This window comes from Lucilia sericata, unplaced genomic scaffold (assembly GCF_015586225.1).
Source record: "Lucilia sericata isolate MDLA Ls3-8-SP2 unplaced genomic scaffold, ASM1558622v1 Contig000014F_arrow, whole genome shotgun sequence".
Lineage (NCBI taxonomy): Eukaryota > Metazoa > Arthropoda > Insecta > Diptera > Calliphoridae > Lucilia > Lucilia sericata.
Genome location: NW_023994053.1, coordinates 882,488 through 907,636, shown reverse-complemented (window position 1 = coordinate 907,636; position 25,149 = coordinate 882,488). Strand labels below are relative to the sequence as shown.

The 25,149-nt window shown below is 30.7% G+C and overlaps 2 protein-coding genes across 7 annotated transcripts in view; one reads left to right on the top strand and one right to left on the bottom strand.

The window, feature by feature from the left end:
• Positions 1-376, bottom strand: part of LOC119604580 — a 49,185-nt gene extending 48,809 nt beyond the window's left edge. The window contains exon 1 of the mRNA XM_037957279.1: positions 82-376. Within this exon, the coding sequence (XP_037813207.1) occupies positions 82-99 (18 nt within the window). The 5' untranslated portion in view covers positions 100-376. The remainder of the gene's footprint in view (positions 1-81) is intronic.
• Positions 1-25,149, top strand: part of LOC119604591 (suppressor protein SRP40) — a 142,200-nt gene that overhangs the window by 58,803 nt on the left and 58,248 nt on the right. For 3 of the 6 annotated variants that reach the window (XR_005231530.1, XM_037957324.1, XM_037957358.1), the window contains one exon: positions 16,722-16,955. The exons of the other annotated variants lie outside the window; for them this stretch is intronic. The gene's annotated coding sequence lies outside the window, so the exon portion shown is untranslated. The remainder of the gene's footprint in view (positions 1-16,721; positions 16,956-25,149) is intronic. 6 annotated transcript variants of the gene reach the window in all.

The following is a 25,149-nucleotide window of genomic DNA, read 5'->3' as shown; positions in this document are numbered from 1 at the left end:
TTTGGTTTTATATTATTAATTTTTAGCCTAATTTAAATAGATAATTTTCAATATGGCTTAAAATATTTCTTTGGTACTTACTTTTGGTCCGGTCAACATTTTGAACTATTTTATTTTTGTTAAAATTTCAATGGCATGAAAATGTATTTTTTATTTATTTAAAATCGGTCTTAATTGCTGCTTTCTACTATTTTGTGTCTATAATTAGAAATTCTATTAAAGCAATCTTTCACTCACTAAACATTCTTCTTAATTAAATAATTTATGCAAAAAGGAGTTTTTATATTAATAATTTTTGCATTGTTTCTAATGTTTTCAGTAAATTTAGAATGTATTACATTTTAAAGTCTTAATATCATTTGCCAACGGAAAAATGTTGAAACGATTTTATTTATTTCTTGGAATTTTGTACGCATTTTACGTATTTTTTTTTGCTTAGAATACTCGTACTGAAGCTTAAAAAATGATTTTGCGCTAAAGCGCTGAATTTCATGTTGTATCTTGAAGTGCAGAGTTCACACTGGAGTTTTTTTTGCACAACTAAAAATCAAAACAAAAAAATTATATATAAAATGTTTTTTTCTTCTTGCCTTAGTCGCTTTTTGCTGTTAGAGTAGCAGTAGTTGGGTGTATGAACGTTTTTCGTTTCATAACGTACCGTACGAGTAAGAAGCATTTAATGATTGTGTATATTTGTGCATGTTTCATATACATATAACAACTACTGGGCCACTACGGTGAGACCTCGATAAATTGTACTAATAATTATATGGAATAAAGTGAAACCACACCTAAATAGAATTTAATACATATTTTTCAATTTTCAAAAGAAATTATAGAATCAGCTCTGGAATAGAGAATAAATTTGGTTAAAAGTCATAATTTTGATCAATTTTACTTGATCATGAAACGACTAAAGTGAAAAAGTGAAGCCTTACCAAAATTGTATCTAAAAGATAATCTTCTTAATTTTGTTTTAATAATTAAGTGACGTAAATGTCAAGAAGCCCTAAATGTTGGCAATATAATCTCTCTAAATATAGCACATTATTTAAGTAACTCCTTTCCTTATACATATACATATGTATATTCCTTTCATATAACGTCCCTAACCCTAAAAAACAGAATCGGTATTAGTCAATTTTCTTACATTTATGAGGACTTGAACCGGTCTTTATCTTAACAGTTAACAAAAAACTATTGGTCCAAGCTTAGCAAAAAACTTTCTTTAATTTAAAAGAGAGTTTACTGTAGCTTTATCACATTTTTGTTGTTTTAGTTGGTTTTACAACAACCAAGCACCCTACAGTAGTTTTTAGTACATATAAATGACTGGTAAATAATAAAAAATTTATGATATTTCTTTAAATGTTTAACATATCAAAATATCAGGCGCCAAGCGATATATTCATGTTTAGTTAAAATTTTTATATAATATTTTGTGATATTTTAAGGAAGTTAGTAATATGAAATTACCTTTAGTATTTATACATCAAATTAAAGGAATCTGGAGAACTTCGCATTGTCCTGAATTAAGGTATTTATGTAATCAGTATTACCAATATAAACCCATCTAAAATATATATATATATATATATATATATTTATATTTCTATTTGTGTAAATTGTGTGTATATGTATGTATGTATGTATGTATGTATATTCAAACCTTCATATATATTTATGTATGAATTTACGTGATTATATACATACAAACATGCATATGTATAATACAAGTTTAAAATGAATGTTTGAGTAAATACATACACACGCACACATTTATGTATACACATACAACAAACATACATACTTATATTTGCTTAATCCTCCTCTTGGTAGTCATTGTCAAACTGAATTGTCATACTTGAACAACTAAAAGACCGACCTACCTATCGAATGACCGTCAAAATAAACGACGTAACAACAGACGTAATGCCAAATCTCCGTTTGGAGTTCGTTTCATTTTGTGCATGCGCTCATTTTGGAAAATACATTCTACATTTGCCATTACCCCACTGCCTCCTTCCAATTACTTTTCAAAGTATTTACTAACAAACAATGGCAACATACAATGACGACGACAATAACAGCAACAACAACGACAACTACGACGATATAAAACTACGATGCTGAGGATTGGAGATTGGTGGTAATGGTATGACAGTGGAGTATGGTGTGTCATGGCATGGTGACTAAGTTTTTCCAGCCAAATTACAGCAACAGAGCAAAGTAAAGCCAAAGCTTAATGTATATACGAAGTACGTGAACTGGCATGAGTATGTACTGCGGTGTGTATGAGTTAAAAGGCAACCGATCCAAACTACATAGAGTACTTGGCATTCGAAGTCCTCAGTCTGACTACTGAAGCAAAATTGTGAGCATACTCTGATATTACAATAAACAAACAGTACAACAATAAAAACAACATCAAAAAATACAGAAAAACTGCAAAATATCCACAAAGACAGAAAAACTTAATGAACGACTGACCGACCGATTGAATTACGGCGGAAACGTCAAATCGACTCTCAAACAAACTACTCGTACAACTACAATGATGGCAATGTTCATTCCACAACGAAATCTTCATGCCACTGCCACAGTTGTTTACTACATACGACGAGTCGAGTATACAGTTTGCGTGGTATGTAGCAGCCTACAAATATTAAATGTATGCATGGGTGTGTGTGAGTGGTATGATTATATACATACGTCCGTTCTTTTGTATCTGTATATATGTATACGGATAAATATACATATGTATGTATATGTGTGTACATTTTTATAAGTATGTATGTATTTTATCTGTTTTTGTTAAAGTTTGCTAGTATGTATTTCATTTATAGCTACGAATTACCAAATAATTTTCAGACAAATCTATAGTTCTAGTACAAATACTATTCAACAGAACCTTTAAATTTTTGGGGTCTTGAACACAAATAACCCTTTATACCAAATAAAACAAAACTTATATAAGTATCTAGGAGTTATTAACACTGATACTTGAGTAACTTATTAGTTTTCAGGAAAATCATATGTTAAATTTGAATAAAACAAAAAATATATAAGGATTTCGCTATTTATAATGCTTATCGTACCATAATCAGTTGTTAGGTATTTAGGAGCTTGAAACCTTTCCTTGAAATATGTATGTACTATTATAAATTATTTTAATTAAAATATAGTTTTATAATTTTTTCCTAAAACTTTATTTTGCAGTTCGATTTCAAATAGTAGCATGCACTTGTGATTCGTTAATACCTACATATTCAAGTTTGTTTGTTATTGTTGTTGTAATCCCAACTAAGTATATATTTGTGCGCAAAATTGTATTTCTTTCCACACATACACCCATTTACATTATTTATATATAAAAATATCCTTTTTTCCATGGTTGTTTTTGTTGAATAGATGTTGAGCTGCGTCATATACCACAAATTCCATTCTCTTATTATCCGTTAGAAAGAATCGTTGTTAGTTAGTCGTTCTATGGCAACCTGCATTGTTGGGCATTCAGTATAATCACCAACAACACAAAAATACGCTGTTGTAGGTTGGCAATAGTAACGGACGATGTTGCAGATGATGATGACGATCGGGCTTTACTCCGATATACTTAAATTACAAATTTTTGATAAAATATACTATTTTAACTAGAATTTTGAATTCTTTTAATTTTAACGATTTAAATTTTTTTTTTCAATTTTTATTTACTCATACCACTCGAAATCCAATACTTTAGTTATTTAGAAATATTAACTAGCAAATCGAATTTATTCTGAAATAAATATTGACAATAAAATATCGCAAAATTTTCAGCGATAAATTTTCATTATTTTAATAAAAATTACTCATACCTCCCGTAGTTCAATGTGAGAACTAAAAAAATTCCATTATGGCCTACGGGTAGTATGAGTGATTGTTATTTTTTTTTGTTAGTGGGACAGGATTATTTTATTTTAACCTATTTAATATAAATAAATTTTAATTTTGCCTTTATACAATAATAAGTGTTGGAATAAATGATCCCAATTATTCTTAAAAAATATATCTATAACTAATCTACTAATTGACTTAAAGACTATTCTATAGACCAGTCTATGGGCTGGCCTGTAAATCCGTCTATGGACTAGTCTAGAGATCAGTCTATGGAATAGCCTACTGACTTGTCTATGGAATTTTCTATTTACTAGTCGTCTCTAGACGAGTTTACGGACTAGTCTTAGGACTAGTTTAAGGGCTAGTATAAGGACTAGTCTATGAACTTTTCTAAGGACTAGCCTATGAACTAGTCTAAGGACTAGTCAATGAACTAATCTAAGGACTAGTCAATGGACCAGTATATTGTTTATGTAAAATATCACAAATTAATTTATAAAGTCTTTCAATTTCATTAAAATTCTATTTACAACAACTGATCTAACCACATCTTCATAGTTAAATTCTAATAATTCTATGAATCTAAAACAATCCGTTATTATTTCAAAAATAATCAAATGTCGTAAAACTTAAAACTCAACATTCTTTGTCGGTTATTTTAAGTTTAGAAAACCATAAATGTGTGAGTTCATTTACAGAGAGGATTTCTTATAATGTCATCTATGTTACATACGTACATAAGTATGTATGAATAATACAGGGTGTGTAGTATAGAATGAGTAAATGCAATTTTCTAACATTGAATGTAATGGTGTGGTTTAGAAACAGGTTGCTTATTTTTGTTTTACTCTATACACATAATTGTATATAGACATAGATACTTACATACATAGAAACGTAGATACAAGTACATATATGTATTTGATTTATAGCCATACATATGTATGCATACTCGTTTAATTTAATGTATTTGAGTACACTTAGGAAAAAAACTTAAATTTCTATAAGAATACTGATCTAAAGGTAGAGAAAGGAGACACTAGGTCCGTGACTATTGCATTGGGGATAGGGGCTGGATCTATTTCAAAATTGTAAATTAACTTTATAGGGTGGTAAATTGACATCCTATTAAGAGTTCTGTTCTAGGTCGCTTACTTTCGTAAAATATTGTGAATATTTTAAATTGGGCTATATGTTGAAAGTTTTGGAGAAAATTGAATCGATTTTCTTTTGTGAAAAATCAAGCATTTGAATAAACGTTTAAATTGTAAGTTATGGAAAAAATTTGTGAAATATTTTGCGATCTTGTGACATTCTAAGGTAATCTAGCTCTGATATAAATGGTAATTTTGATAAGAAATATTTGATATTGGAAATGAGTAAAATCGATGTTACAAAATTTCCGCCTAGGACTTATGCGAATGAAAATTTGACTTATTTGGTAACAATTCTTGAGTTATGATAAAATGAAATTCAGTGAATTTTCTTATTTTAGTTACATATATATATAGTGGATCATGTTAGAAGTAATTTAATGATATAATTAATTTTTTTTGTTAATTTTTTAAAAGTGTATAAACAGTTATCTGACGAAATATGCTGTACTACTCGTATGTGTCTAAAATCCAGCAAATACAATACACACTTACAAAAATACGTATGTATTTATATAAATACATACATATTAGACCGACTCAAAAAATAGTGGATCAGTTATATTCTCATAATATACCTTGTTATGTCATATAGAGTTTTCCACAATATTTTCGGTTTAATTTAGAATTGTACAAAAAACCTTTGGTTGTTTTGAAATGGTTCTCCAAAATATTTATTTTTTTTAGTTTTTTCAAAAAAAATGTTAAATGTGTAAATTTATTTTTATAAAATACATTTTTTTTTAAATTGCTCCAGTTTACAAACGTTCATATAAGCTGGGTAAATTTAAGAGAGGTAATAAAACCACAATTTTGCCTTCCAAACAATGTGAACCAGTCTAATATACATTAAATCTTAGATATGAATGGTTTGTAGCAAAAACTTTATAACTCAACATTTCTAATTTTTTCTTAAACAAATAATACTGAATAGTTTACGTCTGGACTTTCAAATGGACCTAAACGTTTTACCATTTTATAACCTATATTACTAGTTTCAATATTAATCAGTTAATAACAGAGGCCAACAAAATTTTAACCCAGAGACCAAAGTATATTTGTCTAAAGGATTGAACAACGTTGGATCTTAATTTGGCTTCTATTACATCCGGTTTTCTTGATATCGTGTCATAAAGTTTGGCAGACACCTTTAATTTATACAATTTGTTATATTATCAGAAATTCCAATCTCTCGACTTTAAAATAAAGATTTAAGCTGCGTTATATCTCCTTTCTTTTTTAGAGTACTTTAGAAAAGTACCCTGTGGTCGCTCCACCTTTTCTAATTTGGTTGGCCTGTGTAATTAGGGTTCATTCCCTGATTCAAATAAGAGTTACATATTTATTTAATCTAAGTTTACACTTAGAAATAAAAGCTAGTTTAGGGTAAACTAAGTTGAGAGTTAAGATCCTTTTATCGCAAATGGGCAATAATGTATTTGTGTGTGTTTACTAGTACTCATATAAAAGAATATTTTATCCATGCATTTGGTCGTAAGAAAACAAAAAATACCAACTTATGTGTATATGAAAAAACAAAAACAAGACTTAAATTACTACAGAGGCATTTTAAACGAGAAGGGGCCACCCCAAAAAGTTAAAAAAATATAAAATTATAAATTCTATCAATTAATCCTTTATCAAGATCACTTTCTTTTAAACGCATTCAAAGATTCACAGTTTCAGAGAGTATATGTATAGATATTTAGATCTTTTGCAAAGTATTCCACAGCTCTGGTTCTAGTATATGGTAAAAACAAAAAAAAAATTAAACCTGTTTAAATGTTGTTGGATTCTATTTTTGTATAGTTTTCCTTGGTAAAGTCAGTATGGATGTGTTGCATGTAGATATGGGTGTATGTATGTTTGGTGGTGGCACACTACTATTATCTTTTTACACATATGTCATGTATGTTTCTATTTATGTAACAGTGTATGTAGTAGATGTGTTCGTGTGGCATTATTTTCATATATGGGGACTGTTCTGGCGCAGGCGTCAAACATGTACTTTACAAAGTTGCAATAATACATTGTTGATGTTGATGCTTTAATTTGAGTTACTACCACCACATTTTGTGTACGATCGTATGGAAACATTTTTAGTTTGAAACATTTCTATTCCCCTCTTTTTTTTTGATTTAACTTTAACTTATTATCAACATCATTATCCTTGTTTAATATTCATGTTTAAACCACACTAGTTATGAATTTACTATTGTCGCCTGCATGTAACTAAATGGTAATTGTAAGTTTGTTTGCAATGATCAATGGTATATTTTTCTTAGTTATTTTTATATATTAATTAAATATGAATTTCTTAAATTATTTGAATTGTAGTATATCGGGTTTTCGCCTTAACTTTAAATAGGAAATTTTAAGATTTTAATTTATTCCTTAAATATTTATTTAGCTTTCTCTAGGTCGAAAGTAGTTTTCAAATGATATAATTTAGGATTTCGAAATATAAAAACATTCATTTAATTTTATGGATTGTACTGATCTGCAGTTTGAAGACCTTAATATACAGAATCCATGATATCTACATTACTTTTTCTGACACGTTGCGTTTCTGAATTGTGTATATATTTTACATTAAGCGCTTAAGACCGTAAACTTGCAAAATTTCAAGCCCATTAAGGTTCAATCTGGGACTAAAAGAACTTATAGTTCGTGGGTGCGGTTTAGAGTATTTAGTCAGAAATAGAATAGAAGTTATGAAAAAATCATAAAAATATATGGACTTGTTCTGGATATTAAATCACTGCCAACCTAAACACGTCCTTGCTAGCATATCAGAATTTTCTTTTTATTCCGGTTAAAACATCACTCGAAAGATCGGATATTTCGAGTGATTTTGAAATCACATACTAGATTTCATCACTTTTCTTATCCAGAAAGATAAGAAAAATTTTATTCTTCTCACTCCTTCCACCAGGGCCCATCATACTAACGATAGTCAAACGAACGGTCATGGATAGAATTTCAAGGATTCCCAGAAAATACCCAAAAAAATTCAAACAATTACATAAGATGTAAAGATTTAATCAATTAATTACACAAAAGAAAAGAATTTATATGAAAACACACATGAACGTTTTTATAACATTTAAACTGATTGATGATTTTTGAAAATAAATACAAAGGAATTAAATTTTAACAACCTTTAAAAAACCACTTGTTAGTATGTTTACCCTTAAAATAACAACAATAAAACTAGCAAGAGCCATAATAAAAATAACAACAACCATAATAATAATGAATGACAAGTTCTATATTTATACACTACACCACTTTAGTGGGGAGGGTATATTGGGTTTGTGCTGATGTTTGTAACGCACAATAATATTGGTCCTATACCCACCTTAAATTATACCAATCGGCTCATTTCTGAGTCGATTTAGCTATGTCCGTTCGTCTGTCCGTCCGTCCATGTAAACCTTGTAATCAAACTACAGGTCGCAATTTTTAAGATAATTCAATGAAATTTGGTACATGATCTTCTATTGTCGCAGGGACGAAGCCTATTGAAAATGGTTAACATCGGTCCATTATTTCACCTAGCCCCCATACAACTGAACCCCCGAATAGGGCTTTTAAACATTGTAATCAAACTACAGGTCGCAATTTTGGAGATAATTCAATGAAATTTGGCACATGATATTTTATGGTACCGTAGACGAAGCCTGTTGAAAATGGTTTACATCGGTCCATTATTTCACCTAGCCCCCATACAACTGAACCCGCCGAAATTCATAATTATGTTTAATATACTCATATCTCGACAAAAAGCTGCAAAAACCAAGTTGTATACAAGATTTGATGACCCTCACGAATTCCATAATAATAGGTTCTCATATGACCCTAGTCCCTATGAAAAGCCCCCATCAAAATTTCACTTAAATGTCCACAATTTTATTCAACAATAAACGGCTTAAGTATGTATATCTAAGGCAAGGTACAATTCAACTTAAATGCTTTATTATGATAACTAAATCACATTATATTTTTGTCAAAGGTGTAGGGTATTATATGGTCGGCCTCGCCCGACTATAATTTCTTACTTGTTTTTATAACGCATTTTCAAAAGGAAAATAAAATAAAACCCCCATAGTGCTAATGAAAAATATTTTACTCTAAAATGGATGGATGATGGTTGGTAGAAAGAAGTTGAATGAATGTATGTTTGTATGTACGTTGTTGTCGAGCATTGTTCTTCTCCAATTGTTCACTAAACTTAATATTCATTGTACTCGTACATAAATTTACTTAATACGGCTCAAACGCAACTCATTGACTAATGATGAATGCTTGTTTTAGCTGACTGAATGGTGGCATACTTTCAAACATAAAACGAATCAAACAAAAATAAAAAAACACACAGAAAAATAAATAAAAAAATTAAACGAAACGTAAAAATCATCACATTAAACAAAACACAAAAAAAGTCAAGGTCGTCAATTGTCTGCTACTGCTGCTACAACTGCTAACACAGGCTATAAACCGTCATTGCTTAAATATGGAAGAAAAAAACTGTGAAAAAATGCAAAATAAATGAATGAACCAACTACAACAAAAACAACATTAAGTAGCAGCAGCAGTAGTAACAAACATTGCGTTCTTAAATTGTATCTATGTATCCTACCTAACACGACGGCAACAACATTTAAACATAACATCAACTGCTGCTGCCTGTCTGTCTTTTTTTCTTTCTTTCTGCCTGTCGATACATTGATACATGTTGTAATAATAACAATAAAAAATAAACCGAAAATGAAAAGAAAAAAATGGCAAGAAAGGATTTAATAGCTGTTGGCAAAGAAAGGAAAGTGAGGCATGCAAAAAGATTTATAAAAGTTCACCTTTTTGTTGTTGTTGTATCGTTACGAGTCTACTAAAAACGTAAACAAAACTGAAAATCATGACAAATTCTGTGACAAGACATATACTACTTCTACACATACATATGTATCTATGAGTGAATATAACGGTTGAAAATCATGCCAATGATGATGGTTGTTGATAATAATGATGATGCTGATGATGTCATAATTTAGAAAAGTTTAGGATTTCCTTTTTTCTTTCTTTCAGTTTTGCATATGAACATTATTTCGCAGTTTTACTTGTGTGCAAATTTTGTTTATCAAATTAAACACGTATACGACATGTTGTCCATTGTGTCTGCGAGGTAAAAGCGTAGACAATGTACAATTTACAGACAAACATACAGAAATACATACATATGTTCCATGTATGTTAGGGTGTTTATTAGGAAAGAATTGGTAGATAGTGACGGTAAGGAGCCGTGTTATTATTTAAATGCCTTATATACATATATAAATTGTAAAATATTCATATCGGCTTGACTGAAAATCCACAATCCAAATCTATCTATCTATCTATCTATCTATCTATCTATCTATCTATCTATCTATCTATCTATCTATCTATCTATCTATCTATCTATCTATCTATCTATCTATCTATCTAATCTATCTATCTATCTATCTATCTATCTATCTATCTATCTATCTATCTATCTATCTATCTATCTATCTATCTATCTATCTATCTATCTATCTATCTATCTATCTATCTATCTATCTATCTATCTATCTATCTATCTATCTATCTATCTATCTATCTATCTATCTATTGGTTTTAACACAAAAATCCCTTTTGCGATCAGGAAAACCCTAATTTCCATTCATAACTTTTTCATTGTTGTTCTTTTATCTTAAAATCTTTAGATTTTTTGTGTCACTTTTCTACCAAAAATTTAATGGCTGTAAGGAAAAAATCGAAAACACTTTCACTGTTAAAATCATTTAAGGTGCGTAGACGACGCAAATGTTCTACGATGGGCATAACCAAAGAGTTTTGTTAGGCAATATAAAGGATCTCATACGGTCTGTTTTTCATCCTTCTTCTTTTTTTATTTTTGGCCAAATAATGCAGGCGGCCTACAACAAGAACAACTTCACGTACTAATTTAAATACGACGAGTACATTTAAATGTATGTATATAGGGATGGCTGTTTGTATGTATGTATGTATGTATGTATGGATGTATGCATGCATGTCTACTGACTGGCTGGCTGGTTAAATGGATGGCTGGATGGTTGGTTCGTTGAATGGTTGACTACTGTCTATATTTGTTTAACATGTTACGTTCGACAGGCTAAATGTTATTGTAGAGTAGTAGTTGTTGTTGTTGCTGCTCTTCGCATATTCGTATGTCAGCCAGCATCACCATCGTCATCATCATCAGCATAAAGGATTGTAGTAGGAGCACTAAAATATTCTCAGACTTAAAATGTACACACCGATACAAACACCTATAAATATATACTTACATATAAACAAACAGACATTAAGACGTATGTATTCGTGGGTTTGTATGCAAGTCAATATATGTATATGTGTATGTATGTCTGTTTGTAAATATTTAGGTATTTTGTTAGTGTCTGGCAGTGCGTTCATATTTGTAACAAAAATTGCATACATATGAACACCACATTACTTCTATGAACATTCAAACATACATATGTAGATATGTATATTTGTATCTACATATACATACATAAGTACATACTAAGTCTGAATATATGTATCTGTGCGAGTGTGTGTTTTGAAATGTTTTCATGTTAAGAATTTGCTGCGTGCTCCGTTCATATTTGACTGATGGTAGTGGCGTTTTTGTTTTTGCTGCTGTTTTGTTGTTGTCGTTACTAGTGTTGTTTCTACGCTTATTTGAAGGATATTGCAAATCCTTGAGTCTGAACTTAAATAGGTCACTGAGCTAAAAACTTTCAATACAAGTATGTACGAGTAATACAATCAACCAAACCAACTACACTAGCATTCGTAAAATGTTTGTTTATTTAAAATCGCAAAAATACATACACTTACACATACAGATGTGCACATCCTTACAAAAACACATGATGAATCTTTATAGTAAATAAAGCATGTTGCACTAAAATGCTATAAAATGTCATCATTTTAAGTATAAATAAATAAAATTCAACAAAAATCAAAGTACCAAAAGCGATACAAAACGAGCTGTTGCATTTCATCGTTTTCCTTTTGGTTATTTCTAAAGGGAAAGTTCTTTCCGTATTTGTATTTTTATTGCAAATGTACTCGTATGGATATTCTAACTAAATATGTATTTATGTATGTATGAATGAATGGATGTAAATATGTATGTATGTTAATTTATTTGTACTTCATTACTGATTTTCACTGCCACTTCGAGTGACTTTTTTGTGAACTTTTTTATGGTTGTCTTGTTAAAAACTCTGGAGGCTTGTTTAAAAATTAGAATTTTAATAAGAGTTTCTTTTTTGTTTTCAATATTTCTTATGAAAGTGAAATTAGGTTAATTTTTTTTGCATTAAAGGTATGAAGAAGGGACATCCAATTTGGTCCATAGGATTAACTGCCGATTATCTAGCAATGTACACAATTTGTGGACTCTAAAATTCGTTCTACTTTCGCAAAATTCAGTTGTAGCCAAATGGAATGAAATATCACACAAATACATAAATATTCGAATAATAATTTTGATATGGTTGCATCAATTAGAGATGTGATTACAGTAACCATAATATGGTTTTAATTTTTGTAAGAATTTCGTAAATTAAAACAGGCCAGAAAGTAGAGTCCATATGATTCCCTACACCAGTTATGAGTATATCTAAAATGTGATCTATTTGTTAATATTTATGTTGATCCTATCAAAAGTTGATGGAGAGATTTATGCTCATATAAAGGTTAATTCAACGTAATAAATTGTTCTTATTTGACTGATTGTAGGGCATTAAGGGAATTAATGGCGTTAAAGGGAGATAGGGTCAATTAAGGCCCGATCAATAAGAAAATCCTTTAATATTATATAAAACGTAGTTGTACCGATTGTTGGGTGGTATTTTTATGCGTAACAAACATTAGCTCAAATCCTATATACCCCTTCCCCACAGAGGTAGTATAGGGTATAATAAATTAAATATATTATTACTTAAAAAATTGTGCATATTACTGTCCTTAAACTTATTTTTGGACATTTCTTAAATAGGGGTAAACATGGCTGCAGATTTGAAATGTCAGTCTATGTCATTTTATTGCGAAAAAATCCTCTCTTCAAGAGAGGATTGTTTAATAACAAAGTTGGCGCAACCATCAATAAAGACAGACGTGTGGCTTTACATCTTTCGACTTTTTTGATACATTAAATCCTTGGCGGAATTTCTGGTATTTTATCGTATTTATGTGTTCCAGTATTTAGTTATAATTGCTTTCGTGACAGACGGAATGATTAATATAATAAAAAAATTATAAACCACAATTTTTTAATTTAAATAATAATATATGTATATCATCGAAAATCTTACTTTCATTAACAGATGTTTAATTTTGAAAAAATTTAGAAAGTCCTTTTATTTTTTGAAGTATATTTTTAAAATTTTGCGAAATCTATTTTCAAAAAATTGACTTTGATCCTAATTCAGACGATTCCACATATTAGTTTTATTAAAATTATCTAATTACTATTTTCCTTGCATTTTAAATACTCGATACTTAATGTTGGGTATTCTCAAATTGTTGAATTGTTCTTGAGGGAACCTGAAGGCCTTCATATGTAAGAATTGTTCCAATAAAAAAAAAAATAAGTCTTCAAATCGTCAAATAAACTACAATTAAATATTTTTATTTATTTTTCATAAAAATTCGCTAATTATTATTATTTTATTTTCTAAAAAAATGGAACATTGGATATTTATTGCAATGTGGATATTTATTGCAATTTTTTATGAAAATCAAAGAAAATAAGTAAAAAAAAACCAAAAAGTTCATTCATGTACAAATTCATACATTTTATGAACTTTTAATATTCCGAATGAAAATGGTTTGGGAAAAAAAGTCATGTTCGATTCATACAATTTATTACAAAATTCATTCTAGTTATGTATTAGTTTTTTCTGTGTAGTTTTAAATCCTTGTATAATATTTACATAATTAAACTATGTGGACGTTTGACAAAACCACTTATCTCGATATGCGACAATCGTTGTATTGTTATCCAAACGAAGTTGTTGTTGTGTAACGAAAGTCCTCCCAGTCAAGGAACACAATGTCATGTTGGCTAAGCAGTTCCTCCTGGGATGTCACCGGAGGAGTCATCCCGACTTTAACATCACACTGTTGGATGCTCTCCCGAGGCATGTCAGGAAGAAGCTTCGTATATAGGAGGAGAACATATGTAGTTATATGCATGATCCAATAGATCAGTCCTCGTGCACGGCAGCTTTGATTGATGGGATGGAGCAATAGGCTTAATGCCTACTGGTCACGCATAGAGCGTGCCGTCCCCAATGAATGTCCTGCATGTGGTCAAGGTCCCAACAATACCCCAACACATATTCAACTGCTCAGCCAACCTTACTTCTCTTTGTCCAATGGATTTATGGACACATTCAGTTGAAGTAGCACAATTTTTAGGCTTGGACATTGATGTGGAACCCCCCAACTAGATTATTGTATAGTTTTAGCTGTAACAACAACAACCATAACATACGACAATTTTCCCAATTTTCAACACAACAGCGGATATTTCTGTCTAGTTGGGTACGTACATATATGCTTTCTAGATCCAAAGATATGACACCTATTAAATAAACTTATTTCGAAATTTGGAACGTTTTTTGTCATGTTAAAAATGTTTTTTTATTTTCCTGTAAAATTCACTTTTTTCAAATAAGTGTTTTGTCAAAAGTCCACAGAACAATCAAGGTGTTATATGTATATGTAGTTCTTTGTCTAATATAACGATATAGTTGGTAACAATTGCCATATTGTTTGTAACCATATATCATTTACTATCAAATACTTTTGTATTATTTTAACAAATCAATAATCGAAATATTTTATTCAAATTGTGTCATTTCCCTTAAAAACGTTATTTTATTATTCATTTTCTAATTCCTTTACACACTTTAAAATACTCATACATTTATACAAAAAAAGTTTACGCATTTTCATTCATTAAGGCCAATATTTAACTTTGAAAACTATGAGTAACTGTTCTATAAATTTATTTAAATTGTTTAAATTTCTAACGTACTTTTTTTAAAGATCTTTTGTCTACTCCGTTATATTTCATTTCATTTCTAATACCAAGTACTGAAACAAATAATAAAAAAAAAACAGGAGGAAAGAAGGAACAAATGAATGAACGAAGGAAAAAATTACAGTAAAATAATAAAACATCTCTGACGAACATCCTTAACAGTACATACACACACTTCTATACTTAGTGCTTGAGTGTTTATTAGAACTGCCCCTAAAACTTAAGTTTTTTTTTTTTACACTTGGATGGTTTGATAAAGTTTTCTGTTTAAAAATTCGAAATCTATAGGTTAATAATATCAAGTATTTGTCGCGAATTCATTGATAATTTAATATCGATTAAAAAAAATACCTTCTTAATTTAAAGCTTTAAACAATTTTTTACTACGATCCTGCTACCCAATCAAAGTTAAAAAACTTTCTTTGAAAACATTTCTGAACAGATCTAATGTTCATATTAAATATCTTGTCGTTTGATTTTTTTGTTCTTGTTTCTCGCATCGAACAGAACTCCTTGTACTCGTAGCTTTTTTCTTTAATAGATATGCTTTTTTATATAAGTGTATGTGTGTATAATGTATTTTTTCTCGTATATTGTACTTTCTTTTACGATGTTTACATTTGTCCAACAGACTTGTGTAGACGTACGAATATTAGAACTCACAAAGGATAAGAGGATAAGATACATGGAATAGAATAGAAAAGATATTCTTTCATTTTCATCAATTTTTGTGTAGCATCGTGCAAGAAATTTAATCAAGAATACCCCCCTACAACCCAATCTAACATTATTCTATTTTATCCCCCTCTGTATATCTGACAGCTCAAGTTTTCGCATTATAGTCATCTTTGCATTTACTCATAGAATTCGTGCTACTACAGCTACAATAGTGCGATGTTGGAAATGCTTTATAAAAGGTCTTTTAAAGTACACTACTATAGGTATTAGTGGCTTTTTAAGTTTGTGTAAAATACTTTATCGGATATGTTATTATTATTATAACGTTTGTAGCTATGATATAGAATAAAGATTTTAATTTATTGATTCTTGGAGATATTTTGTTATAGTAAAGAAGACAAAATACATACATTTGTTATGTAAATATTCCAATAACAAGTATTCTTTCTCAAACAAAAATCCTTCTTTAGGGTGTTACCAGTTCGACTAAAGCTATTATGTTTTTTTTTTACATTTTGTTTCAACTAAGCTGAATAAAGAGGGTAGAGATGAGCCAAACCTTTCAGGAAAATACTTTGAAAGAATAGATTCTTTTTTTAACAACTTACACATTTCCTTTGGAATGGTTTCAATTTAGAATTTGTTTCTTTTTATATCCTCCTTCAAAAAGATAGATAATATACCGTAATATTGGGCTTGTATGATATCGGAAATGGCCATATCGGTTGACGATTTCGTGTAACCCCGATACAAGTTGTTCATTATGGGGCAATAGTGATTACATTTCACAGGCCGACAAAACATTTTATAAATATAGTTGTCTTGGCACTATTATAACGTCTCAAAAAGAGCCAAAATGGCGTTTTTTTTTTTAATTTTAGGACACGATATCTCGAATCTCAGTTGTAATAGAGAGATTCAACCAGATTCGGATTCAGCGCTCGAGAAAGTTAAACTGACGAACATAATACCATTTGGCGCAATGAGGGCAGAATTAAAAATATGGATGAGAGAACGCCATAAGGTCTCTTGGATAATGAAACGATGGGTAAAAACAGAAAGATGCTCTGGGGTAACAATAACGAGAGCAGGACGATAAGCCTCCTCAAAATGAGGTTAGTATGATGTACGTTTTCTAAGTGGACACACAAGACACTAAAACTCTGGAACACTTGTTTTTGCCATTGGGGGTGATATTATTCCGAATATAGGACGAACACTGATTTGAAAATTCTTAGGAATTACGTTTCTGAACATCGGACGATAATACATTTAGTGAATACTATATAAGCTTTTTGTTTTTACCAACAATCTTTTTACGTGAAAAGGAGCACACAACAGGCCCGAAAGTAAATTTCTTCGGATTTGATGTAGTTACAACCTAATCTATACTTTGGTCTCTGGGTTAAAAATTTGTCGGCCTGTGTTATTCACAAGTTATTTTAGAAATTATATTGTATAGTATTGCTGACATTGGATCATATTTGAACCTAGCTCCCATGTAAGGTTCCCTTCGGAAAATTTATTTTATTCTCATACCAGCATGGGTCTGAAACTCGATATAATCAAATTTATTAGAAGTGAAATCTTTTATGTCCCCATATTACCCCTCTTACAGAAAATCTGTTAATTGTCAACAAATCATTTAACATTATGAAATTATGATAAAATTCGATAAATTTTTTTGTTTTAAGAAATGAATCACACTTTAAAGGATCGATCCACATTTGACCAAAGCCTCCCATAAAACGTTAATGATGGTTTTATAAGATTGGAAATATCCGAATATACCACTTTAAATATATTGCGACTCTAAAGCTATTCCTTTCAATGTTAACACTGCTTAAGATCCCAGTTTAATAGTAACTTTCTTAAATTTCCTAAAATCTTTAAAACTCATACTTTTGGGGTTCTGCTGCTTCTCTAAATGGATAAATTTCTATGTGAATTTGTATATGTATGAGTGTGTTTATATTTTATGTATATTGTAACGAAAAGATATCGAATCCTTAGAAATACTTTTGGGGGTTGTAGGCGATATTGTTGATGATGACTAGAAAGGTTGGTTGGTTGTTCGGTTGAATTCAGTTGTGTTGTGCTGTTAGTTGGCTGGCAGTAGATGGGAGTGGGTTGAATTTTTGGGCGCCTTTTATCCTAGTTATATTGTCATCGTCATTTTTCCTGCAAAATGCTTAGATGGAAAAATACGAGAAGAAATAAAAAAAAAAACAAAAATGTAGATGAAGAAGCATCAACAGCAGCAGCGACAGAAGGAGATTGAGATTCTATGAGTAGAATATACAACAACGTAATAGCAAGTATTAGTCTACACTGTAGAATGTGTATTTTACTCATGAATAAATATCTTCAGTTTTTGTATTTTTCGTTTAACGAGTCCTTGCTGCTGATGCCGTAAATACATGCATATATATAAACATTTGTATCTATGGCTGTATGTATATCTGTGTATGTGTATATGTGAGTGGGTATGTGTGTAAGCTTGATGTTGGTTTATTATATGATGTGGATGCTGAAGTTTCTGTTGTTGCCCTTGTTGTATATCTGCAGTCGCATCTGTATCCTTCGGTGAGTGAGTCACAACCATTTGCGACCTCCTCACATATACAAGCATACACAAACAAACACACACATACATATCAAAGTGAATACATTCATATCTCTTATATTCAGTTTTGTATGGTTTTTGGTTTCGGTTAGTCAGTCGTTGCTTCGTCATGACTGCCCGACAGTCCGTCGCTTCGTACGTACAACGGTTAGACGTTATAGTCACTTTGTCTGTAGTGAGGTGGATGGGTGGGTGGTTGGTTGGTTTGATTTTCGGTTCGTTGAATTCGCCTGTAAATGTTGTCTTTGTTCTGTATGCCAGCGTAAGTAGGTGTGAGTGTGAGTTTGACTGTGTGTGTGTGTCAGAGTTTTAGTATGAATGTATATATGTATGTGTGTATTTTATTTACCTTCCGATGGTGAATAGGTTAACTTCGCCAACTCGACTCGACTCATAGTCGTAATCATCATTTTTTATAAGTGTTGGTTGTAGTTCGTATGGCTGTTGCCATTGATGGTGGGTTTTTGGGTGTTGGGATGAATGGGTGGGTGGTTGGTTGCTTCAATGTTTATTTCATTTGGATAAAAGTCGACTTTGGTGGTGGTGGCATTTATGGTGGTTTCGTAGTCAGTCAGACTGGCATGCAAGCAGTCAGTTGAGTTGATGTACCATGTTCTTGTGCTTTTCAAATTGAACAAAATGTGTTTGTATGTATTTTAAGTTTGTACGAGTATATGTTTGTTAATATAAAAATACAGGGTGTAACAATTTAAATTTAAGAGATTTTAAATACTTAAGTTTTTTAGTATACATAGTATAAGTATTTTTTAGTATAGTATAAGTAATTTTGCAAGAACTTTGGAAATGATTTCTTTTATTGAAATAATACTTCGTTACTTGGAGGAATTTATAAAAAAAAAACAACGCTTAGACATGTAAACTTAAGTTCGCGTCCTAGAATCTAGTGAAGTATTTCGTTTTGCAAGATATATTAAATTTTTTAAGTTTGCATTGCTTCTGAAATAATTTTTATTTATATTTTAAGAAAAAACTTAGAAATACTTTTAAAAAAGTATTTAAAGTCTTGTTCCTTAAAATATAATCAAAAATCATTTCAGAGACAATACAAACTTCAAAATTGTCGGAAATATGTATTGAAAAAACTTCGAGTTAAAGACTGTTCTGAATATAAAATTCGATCAACTTCAAAAATAATTTCACAAATATTTACGTAAATTTTGTCAAAATAAGGAAACCCGCAAAAGCTGACTATGAATGTCTAAACACAGCGTTATCAGTTGTACGATTTTTCCGAGATTCTTACTATACATTGTACATATAGTACAATTTTCTACTATGTACTCTACAAAAGGAGCATTTCAAACTGACAGTTGTAAGTTTCAAGTTATAAAAAAATTCCATTCATTTAATTTAGCACCCTGTTTAAGTCAACTTTATAACGAACCCACGTTGGTTGATTATAGCACTTACAGTGTTTTACGTTTTTGTAGTAGTTGTTGGTATTTTTTGTTTTCCATTTTTTCATTTTTATTTTATTTTTTTTTTTTTTTGTTGTACTGCTTTTATAAATGATGATGAAATTGTTAACCCAATATAAACGAGTGGTGAAACAAGAAAAAAAAAAAAAATACTAAAATTCAACAAAAAATGAAATTATAGTTTAAAGCTAAAAACGTGGCAACACTATTTGCATAAATCCAAGGATGTACTTGAAACCCAGAGTTGTAATTTAAATTATACAAATTTCTGTTGAAGAGTAAAAAGAAGAAATATAAGAGAAGTTATAATTCAAATTCTATGAAAATTAAATTTTGTTTTAATTCTACTTATTCCTTTTATAGTAGAAATTGTATATTTGTTTTGCTTAGATGAAGAATTGAAATTATTTTACAATTTGTGTTTCACCTTCTTAATAAAATATTTTCAATGATATAAATTTAGATCAACAATAGTTATGAATTAAAATGTGGTGGTTGGTTTAAACATCCCAATGTCTTTATTTGATCTGCTTTGAAATATCATCGAGAAAAATTTTGGGTCAACTTAACAGAGATGTATGAATATTAAATTGATTTGTAAGTTTGATACATTTTCTTTAAAGCGTTTAAATGTTCAAAATTCATAGTCACAATTTAAAAGAGAGAATTATATAATAAACCTTTAAATGTCCAGATGTATGTATGTGTTCCTTATTCGCTCCACAAATTTCTAAAGTCATAATTATATAAAAATGTTGATGATTTTGATGGATTCTGATCTGTAACATTAATATGCCGACTACCTGGATAATTAATAGGCACTCTATAGGTCCTTTTTATTACATATATTGATTTTGTCAATTTAATGGTATCTCTTTTTGTAAGATACCTTATATCCATCACTATTCAACCCATAACTCTTCATCCGACACACTTACTCTAGGTATACGGGTGGCTAAGGTCCGCATACCCCTACATCCATCCTGTATTATAAAAACACTTGACACCCAGTCTCTCCTCTGCGGGTTATCTGTTGTCTCGGCAACAGCATCGATTAGAATTATAGACCTTACCGTACATCAGTATTTTAAACAGTATTCTCTTCCCGCGAACCTTTCCAATAAACAGGACAAAACAAGGTCCGAAACTCTGCCCTGTGGGCTACCGTTCCGTGGTACCAGATTATGTAGTTCTCTGGTTCGACCCCATGTCAAATCATTCCAAGTAAAGGCCGGGGATACATTTGATCATCAGCAGTTTATAGTCTCTTTTTCCCAGGATTGCAATAACACCAAGATGAGGGCTTTCATCTAGGAGTGATGACAAAGACAGCAAACATTTGGCATTCTTAAAAAATCATAACGGGCTAGATTATTATAATAAATAATAATCACTAATTCTTTTTGGCTTTTTATATGAATTGGGATCTGTAGTATTAATATACCTATAACCTGGGTAATTAATTGACTCCTTTTAGGCGTTCTGTAGGTGCTTGAAGGTGCCTTGACGGACTTGTTCCATTTTTATACCCTACACCACTTTAGTGGGGAGGGTATATTGGGTTTGTGCTGATGTTTGTAACATACAAAAATATTCGTAATAACCCACCTATACCAATCGGCTTAGAATCGTTTTCTGAGTCGATTAAGCTATGTCCGTCCGTCTGTCTGGCTGTCCATGCAAACTTTGCGCGCAAGGTATAGGTCGCAATTTTCAAGATAATTGGATGAAATTTGGCACACACACAAGGACGAAGCCTATTGAAAATGGTTAAAATCGGTACATTATTTCACCTAGCCCCGATACAACAGAACCCCCCGAAAAGGGCTTCTGAGCTCATAATTATGTTAAATATACCGGTATATCGATAAAAAACGGCACAACTAAGTTTTATACAAGTCTTGATGACTTGTCGTTGTTGGCACACACGCTTTTTTTTGGCCCAAGGATGAAGCCTATTGAAAATGGTTAAAATCGGTACATTATTTCACCTAGCCCCCATACAACAAAACCCCCCGAAAAGGGCTTCTGAGCTCATAATTATGTTAAATATACCGGTATATCGATAAAAAGCGGCACAACTAAGTTTTATACCAGTCTTGATGACTTGTCGTTGTTGGCACACACGCTTTTTTTGGCCCAAGGATGAAGCCTATTGAAAATGGTTAAAATCGGTACATTATTTCACCTAGCCCCCATACAACAAAACCCCCCGAAAAGGGCTTCTGAGCTCATAATTATGTTAAATATACCGGTATTTCGATAAAAAGCGGCACAACTAAGTTTTATACAAATCTTGATGACCTTGCCAAATTTCATAAAGATCGGGCCTCATTTGACACTAGCTCCCATACAAAGTCCCCTTCAGAAAATTACTTGAATGTCTCAAATTAACTTATAAACACAAATATCGCGATGAAATTCCGCACAAATAAATATTTTATAAATATAAATACTTTCACAAAACTTTATCGGGCTTGGTCCATATTTGCCCCTAGTCCCCCATATAAAGCCTCTTTCAGAAAATTAGTTTTTCATCCATAAATTGCTTAAATGCATCGGAACAAGGTAATATTGAAGATAAATGCTTTATTATGGAAAATAAATCACATTTAATATTCATAACAGGTGTAGGGTATAATATGATCGCTCACGCCCGACTATACTTTCTTACTTGTTATAATATGTATGTATATTGATTTTGTCTTTCCACATACCATCGTTCATGGTAATTAGGCTTATGTATATAAATTTTAGATCTGATGGGATAGTACTATTATAATTCTCATAATTGTGCGCTATAATATTTACGAGTCCGGTTGTATGGTGGCTAGGTGTAATAATGGACGGATTTCAAAAATCTTCCACAGTCTTTGTTTCAATAGAAGATCTTATATCAAATTTTGATAAATTATCTACAAAAGTCTTCACTTTTCCAATATGGGAATAACTAAAATTAGGACCTATCACATTACAATTCTAAACTTAAAAGCAAATATCAAGGCAACATTTTTATTAATTTAGTGTTGAATTGCTGTGCTGTATGTGTGTGTGTGTGTGCCCTTCACCAATTTAATTCTTGTTTCATTTGTGAACAATTACTTCGATGATCTGAACGAATTTTTAGAACATTTCACTTCACTGTAGACAATTTCGACCAGATGTGTTCATCCATCGCAGTAATATTTTGTTGCGATTGTCTTTATTTTTAAATAGTACGTAGAATGTACATATGTATGAGTGAGTGTGTTTGAGTATCTGTGTATAGAGTGTGTGTGTGTGTCTGTTTTTCGAACACTTAAAATAGCACTCTGACGAATACGTTCGTTCATGGTAAATATTGAATATGTTTCATTGCATGACGCATAGACTTTTTGTTATTATTGCTGTTTTATACAAGTATTTTTTTACCCGTTTGGATATTTTTGCTGGTTTTTTTGTTGATATTGTTTGTATTTTGTATTTTAGCTCTGACTGACTGGTGTTTTATGAAATTCGTGTTTGGTAAACGTAGTATTGTGTTTTGTATTTTTTTGTAATTCGCTTTGTTGTGGAGGCGCTGTGGCAACACTGTCGCTGAATAGTATCGGTCTATTATTGTGCTAAAAACAAACCATACACCCACTGGTTTCACTAATACCCTACGCAAATGTCTACTCCAAAGTATGTACTTGCATTTAGGGCGAATGAATGTGTGTGCAAATAACGTACAGGTTTTAGTGTTAGGAATATTTATTGCTTTTTCTAGGAATCTTTTTAATTTAAAAGTTTAACTTGTTTAATATAATATTTATTTAAAAAATACCATTGTCTATGCTTGTAAATCGTAGGGCATGTTTTGCTTTCGTTTAATACCGTTTTTAATTTTAAATTTTGTTTCGTTTTTGGTATGTACATAGTACATAAATACGTTTGCAAGTAGAAATGGTATTTTAAATTTTGCGCGTTTTATACTTTTTTGTGTTAAATGTGCACTCAATTATTAGTTACAAGTACATACTGTGTAAATGTGCCTAGAAACAGGTGAAACACACATACATACAAATAAGAATTTTTTACTTACTATTTGAATAAAATGATAGTCGTGTTATAAAACTACAATTTATTTAAAATATTCAACAATTTTAGGATTTACTTTATGTTTAAGGGAAAGTAAATAAAGCCTTTTTCGTAAATAAGAAATGTCTTTTTTAAATCTAGTTGTACTAAATAATAGTATAATTAAACAACTTTAAATTATAAATATTTGTAAGTTGTAACAGTCAGATGTGTTGTATGTTAAATGTTCTGTTAATAAAATATGGAACAGGAAGCTTATGTTAAATGATTCACTGTAAAATGATTCATTCGTTAAAACATCGTGATTCAAACGGAAATTTTATTTAAAATACAAATTATTGTTAAGTTTCTCTTGTGATCTCGTTAACTTTTTGTTGGAAAACCAATGTTAGTCTAAAGAGATCATTTACTATATCAGAATCTTGAAAAGTTTGACACCACCTTACTCTTAACATTATCTCTAAAATTGTAAAGTTACACTGGTAGTCAGAAAACATTTTTTGCCTCCTTTGGATTTTAATCCATAATTATTATAGGTTGTGTTCACTAGAATAAAATATTATATATAAAAAATATTTCTAACACGTATACTTCTGATAAGTCTATTTTAATTCATTCGAGCTTTGGTTTCGATGCTGGTACTGATTTTAAATTTGTTAGATCGTAAAGATGTCGAAGTGCTTTACGTAAACAACTACTTTAAAGGCCTAATTTCTCTTCCCTCGAATTTGGGTTTAAACCAAAACCATCACGTGCACCACGTAACTTCTCCAATAATCGGGATATGACAAATTCCGAAACTCTGTCCTGTGTCCTACCGGTTCCCGTGGTCCCCAGGAAATAACTGGCCGAAACAAAAATGAAATAACTCCTCAAATTTGGGCACTTATTTTATTATGAAATAACTCCCAATTTAAAAATTAAAAAGCCCCAACGGAAAGAAACAATTCCCTAAATTAAAATAAAATAACTCCCCAATGAAATACATAAGGTCCCATTAAAAATTCGACATCTGGATATTAAAAAAATAAAAATTATATTATTAAATATCCAAATTATTATTATTATTATATCCAAAGTTTACCACATTTCAGTTTAATCGCTTAATAATGATTTCCTAAATAGCCGTCCTACGGCCGGGCGCAATTTCTTTCTTCTCTATGGTATGTCCAACAACGGACGCAA